The sequence below is a fragment of the Nilaparvata lugens genome, chromosome 4 (assembly GCF_014356525.2).
Source record: "Nilaparvata lugens isolate BPH chromosome 4, ASM1435652v1, whole genome shotgun sequence".
Taxonomy (NCBI): domain Eukaryota; kingdom Metazoa; phylum Arthropoda; class Insecta; order Hemiptera; family Delphacidae; genus Nilaparvata; species Nilaparvata lugens.
Genome location: NC_052507.1, coordinates 63,522,417 through 63,528,416, shown reverse-complemented (window position 1 = coordinate 63,528,416; position 6,000 = coordinate 63,522,417). Strand labels below are relative to the sequence as shown.

At 35.5% G+C, this 6,000-nt stretch overlaps 1 protein-coding gene across 1 annotated transcript in view; it reads right to left on the bottom strand.

Annotated features, from left to right (window-relative positions):
• Positions 1–1,564: 1,564 nt before the first annotated feature.
• Positions 1,565–6,000, bottom strand: part of LOC111053097 (palmitoyltransferase ZDHHC16) — a 34,207-nt gene continuing 29,771 nt past the window's right edge. Inside the window, exon 9 of the mRNA XM_039426153.1 lies at positions 1,565–1,772. Coding sequence (XP_039282087.1) covers positions 1,655–1,772 — 118 coding nt within the window. The 3' untranslated portion in view covers positions 1,565–1,654. The remainder of the gene's footprint in view (positions 1,773–6,000) is intronic.

The following is a 6,000-nucleotide window of genomic DNA, read 5'->3' as shown; positions in this document are numbered from 1 at the left end:
TTCCTATCCCGTACGTGCTTTAGCCAATTCTTTCCTTTATTATATTATAGATTATATATAGTTGCAGGAACTAGAATTTTCCTCAAAGACTGTGGAGCAAGTGAGAATAAAGTGTTATCTAGTACAGGAACCTATGAAAATAATCTTCAGGGCCACACAGACAATAATATGCGATCCAATAGGTTTCTATAATATGCAATTCATATTATTTATCTATATCTAACAAGCCGTCAGGCTCGCTTCGCTCGCCATATCCGTCTAGCCAGGGGGCTCCGCCCCCTCGACCCCCGACTGGATCGTCCAAAAATTAGATCAGCGGGCTCGCTTCGCTCGCCTGCATGTAGACCTCAGCGGAACCTCTGTACCGAATTTGAACGTATCATGTCAATTTGATCTCGAAAAACACCTGTTACTATATCGGCGTATCTTTGGCGAACAAAATTCTTCCACCTCAGCTAAACCTGTGTACTGGATTTTTTTCAATATATTTCCATCAATTATTGAAAAAGGTGAGGAAACGCAGAAAAGCTGAGAAAACGCTAATTTTGGCTAATTGGATAAATTGGTATTTAGGAGGTCCTGGATAACTGCATTTCAATCTTCAACTTGGTGCCAACTCAACAAAGTCAACTCAACTTAATGCCAACCTGACAAAATTTTTAATTTAGTTACCAGAACAACTGTTTTGAAGAGGTACTCTCTCTAGATTATAGTTCTATATTAACATATGGTATGGACATTTCAATTATAATTTTAAGAGATTTGAATAAGAAGAATATACATGCTAAAAGAACTTTAAACCCTTAAAAACCACCCTTAGAGTTAAAATATCACCAAAAGATTTCTTAGTGCGCCTCTAAAGGGGCAACTGAACATACCTACCAAATTTGAACGTTTTTGGTCCGGTAGATCTTTAGTTCTGCGAGTGAGTGAGTCAGTCAGTCAGTCAGTGAGTGCCATTTCGCTTATAGGCCTATATATATATATATATATATATATATATATATATATATATATATATATATATAAGCGAAATGGCACTTTAAAGTTTGTAATATAAATTAAAACAGGAGACACGATATAAATAGATTGAAAACACTTAAAAACTTAAATTAGAAATGGGGGAAATTTTCGGAGACTGTGTCTCCTTTCTCAACCGAGAAGACTGCAGTTTTGAATCCAACGGTTGTGTGACCACAGAGTACGCACGGAACCTCAATTGTAGCAGCAGAAACCACAGATTACGCGGTGCAGAGGTTCCTCTACAATTGAGGTACCGTGCGTACTCTGTGGTCACACAACCGTTGGATTCAAAACTGCAGTCTTCTCGGTTGAGAAAGGAGACACAGTCTCCGAAAATTTCCCCCATTTCTAATTTAGTTTTAAGTGTTTTCAATCTATTTATATCGTGTCTCCTGTTTTAATTTATATTATATAGGCTATATATATGTATGTATATATATATAGATAGATAGATAGATAGATAGATATAGCAACTTATGAGATCGCAGATCACTCTGCAAATGGCCAGGGAAATTGATGCTTTAAACAACAAAATGCACGATGATAGAAAAACGATTACGCATTTAATGGTACAAAATTAGAAATAGACTTACGTGCTACCATGGAATTCTAATAAGTAACCGAACCACGTCTAGGCAATTTTGAAATGATCTATTTCATTCGCCTCCTCAACTGAATAGATAGTCGACCATGTGAGGCCGTCTCCAATCGGTTTATGTCTCGATGGAAATATATTCCATAGCCAAACCCTGTCGAAAGAAATTAGAATATTTAAAGCCAGAAAATTTGAAGATATGGAATACAGAACACTGGTTCAAAAAACAGATATTTAATTGATAAAAGCACAATATCAAAATAATGATTGATTGAGTGCTATATTTATGTATAAGTCACGGAAGCCTCAGCTGACGTCTTTCACTATCTCTATGGAGACAGCTAAGATTATGATGTTGATTAAATAAACAATCATTCTTTGTCTGAGTTTGAATGAGACGTTTTATTCCTATCTACTTAACTGGTGCCGAAACCAAAATATTATCTAGTATTTTTAGTTGAAGTTAATAGAATTTTCGGATAGATTTTGAAAATGCCAAGGAGGAAAAAGGAAATTGCATCAAATATTGAAATAACCGGGAAAGAACCACCACTTATGGACGTGAAATGTCTCATGAATTTGATCGGATCAATTCAGGAGTTCCAAGGAGAGGTAAAAGAACTTAGTCTATTCTTGGAGAGAATGGATGCCATCCATTTTCAAATTATTGACAGCAATTTTGATGAATTAACAACTACAAACCTGCATTCGTTTTTCTTGTCTAGAATAAGTACATCAATTATGGTTGATTTGGGAGTATCGTTCAGTTCATCTTGGGAGGATGTTAAAAAAGCCCTTAAAGAACGTTATGCAGGTGCAAGGAAATCAGTCTCTGCAATGGCAATGAGAGTGTTGGAATTGAATCGTGATTTGGGGGAGTCAATTGGTAGTTTTGCCAATCGGTTATCGCAATTGGTTAAAGAATTGAAATAGAAAGTTTTAGATTCGTGTAATACTAAAGAGGAAGGGGTATGGAGAAATAAAATCTATAAAGAGTTATCAATGGAAGTTTTGTTAAGAGCAGCTTCAGAGCGAGTATGTAAGAGTGTGAAAATTGCAAAACCTCAGTCTTTAGAAGAGACTATTCAAATTGTCAAAGATGAGGAGTCTTATTGGAAAGAAGCTAGTCATAGACACTCAAATTGGAGAGTGGTTGAGAATAAGAGAAGATATTCACTTAATAGTAGAACCTCTCCTGTTTATGGTAACAGATCGAACCAGAAATGGAGAACTGATGTAAAGGGATTGGTTACTAATGGGAAAGAAATAGAAAGGAAAGAGAAGGGAAATTAGCACGAAACGAGTGTTGGGAGTGTAGGGAAGAAGGGCATTTTGCCAGAGAATGTCCTTACATTTATAGAAAGGAAGTTACCCCAAAAAAGAATTTTGGAAGAAGAGAAGTCAATGCTTTGAGGAGGAAGGAAAATCGCAAAAAAAAATTTGGAAGGTAGTTCTGATGGAGAGAGTTTAACTCACTCCTCAGATAGTGAAAATAGCTGTTACCGTTATGAAAGTCAATATCGAGAGAAAAATGAAAAAGACTGGCCTGAATTGAAGGAAAATAAATCAACCAAATAATCGACAAAGAAAGGTAGGAATAAAGATTGAGGATTTCGGATGAGGAATATAGGTAGCAAGGAACAAAAAGTGGATTGCAAAAAAGGAGAGCTACCTATATTTTATGTGAAGAGTTGGGATGTTTATTGCTTGTATGATACAGGATCGGACAGTACAATAATTTCGGAAGAAGCATTAATAAAAATTGATCATAGTTTGAAAATAGAAGGGTGTTCTTGTGAAATGTTAACTTTGACAGGAAGAAAAGCTTTAAAAGGGGAAGTAGATTTAAATCTGTTTGGATTGATTGGTTTTAAAAAAAATTATGAGAGTTCATGTATCAACAGAAATAATGAACAACAAGTATGATGTGATAATTGGTTGTGATATGATGAGAGATCTTGGAGCTGCTCCTATCAATATAAATGGTCAATGGATAATAAAGTTGGGGGATAGAAATTATAAATCGAAAAATTCAATTGCTAAAGAAAAACATTTACTAATGGGTTCCATTGTGAGAGGAAATTGTAATGAACAATTTATAGACAAGGAACAAGAAAAATTAGCATTCTATATGCTGGAAAAGTATAAGGACACTTTATATAATGAAGGAGAGAGTCTGACAACAACAGGGAGAGTTCAGCACTCAATTCAATTAAAGTCATCAAAACCAATATTTATAAAAGCCAGAAGGTATCCACATGCAATGAAAAAATCATTAGAGAACACATTAAGGATATGCTAGAACAGGGCATTATAAAAAAGTCTATCTCTCCATTTTGTAATCCATTATGGGTTGTACCAAAAAGTCTTCTCCTGGAGAACCGCCAAAACATAGGGTGGTTGTAGATTTCAGAGTTTTAAATGATCAAACAGAGTTGGAGAGATATCCCTTCCAAGGCTAGAGGATATGATTGACAGAATGCACGGAGCTAAAGTTTTCAGCACTCTGGATCTAAAGTCGGGATACCATCAAATAAGAATGAATCCAAGGGACATGGAGAAGACAGCATTTAGCTTTGAGAGAGGACATTATGAATTTACAAGGATGCCTTTTGGTTGAAAAACGCAGTACCAACGTTTCAAAGGCTGATGGATGAGTTTTTAGAAGACATAAATGAAGAAGCAATACAAATCTACATGGATGATATCATTGTGTTCAGCAAGAATCTCGAAGATCATAAAGCACATCTCACACAGTTATTTGAAAGAATAAGGAAGTTTGGCCTTAAGCTGTCAAAGGAAAAAACTAACTTGTGTCAATCTGAAGTGAAATTCATGGGTCATGTGATTTCGGAAAGTGGAGTTCGTCCTGACAGCCAGAAAATTAGTGCAATAAAAGACATTCCAATTCCAAAGAATTTGAAAGAGATAAAAACATTTTTAGGCATGGTCGGCTATTATAGAAAATTCATTCACAAATTTGCACAGATGACTGAACCATTAACAAACTTATTAAAAAGAGGTGTGAAGTTCCACATATCATCAGATGTTATCCAAGCAGTTGAAAAGTGTAAAGAAGCAATTTGTTCAACGCCTATACTTCAGTTTCCAGATCTTCAACAACCCTTTACATTAACAACAGATGCTAGTGGGGAAGCAATAGGAGGTGTACTATCCCAAAATGAGAAACCGGTTGCTTTTGCAAGCAGGAAACTTACTCCGGCGAGAGGCGTTATAGTACAATTGAAAGGGAATTTCTTGCTATTGTATGGTGTGTTGAGAATTTTAGACCATACCTTTACGGAAATGAATTTGTGCTAAGAACAGATCACATGCCACTTTTATGGATGAATAAGCTGAAAGAAACATCCGCCAGGATAACCAAGTGGAAAGAAAAATTGGCTGTTTACTCATTCAAAATTCAACACATTAAAGGACTAGATAATGTAGTTGCTGATTGTTTATCTCGGAATATAATCCTCTACAAGTGAAGCAAATTAATTTGGAAGTGATGGAAAATTGCATTATAAATGATAAACGTAATCAAATAATTCTTGAAAGACAAAACTTTGGAGGTATAACAAAAACTACCCATCGTTATGGCCCAATTCATACTTATACAATTATAATTGGCCCTCAGGCGACAGATGATGAACTGAAACATACAATAAAGCAGTTGATGGTAAGGGGGAAAGTTTATTTTATATTTTCCAAGGAAAAAGATTTTATTGATAAAATTAAGAGCTTTCATAAAGATGAATGCTGGGACTCAAAATACACTTGATAATTTGTGATAGACAAGTTAAAACAGTTGAAGATAGAAGAGAACAACAAGAAGTTGTAGAACAATATCACATTGGAAGGACCAACCATAGAGGGGAAAAGGAAACGTTGCAACACCTGAAACGGCAGTATTATTGACTGAATATGGCCAAAACAATAAGAAATGTGCTGGGAAAGTGTGCAGCATGCAATATAGCAAAATATGACAGAAAGCCTTACAAGACGCCTCAGATGGTCACACCTACTCCCGCAAGACCAGCAGAAATAATTCAAGTTGACATTTTCTATTACAATAAACTGAAGTATCTTACTACAATCGATTGTTTTACAAGGCTTGCTTCTGCATGGATTTTAAAGAATAAAACAGCCAAGTGCATGGAACAAAATTTACTAGCATTTTTTGGGCTCTTCAATACCCCCAACATGTTGTTAATGGATAAAGGAAAAGAATTCGACAACAATCGGATCAAAAATTTGTTGGACCATATTATGAAGTGATTGATCTACTACATAGGAAGTGGAGGTAAAAAAGCAACACAACAATGGACGAGGTAGACATGAAATTGTGCATTTGAGTGAGATTAGAAGATCGAAAAGGA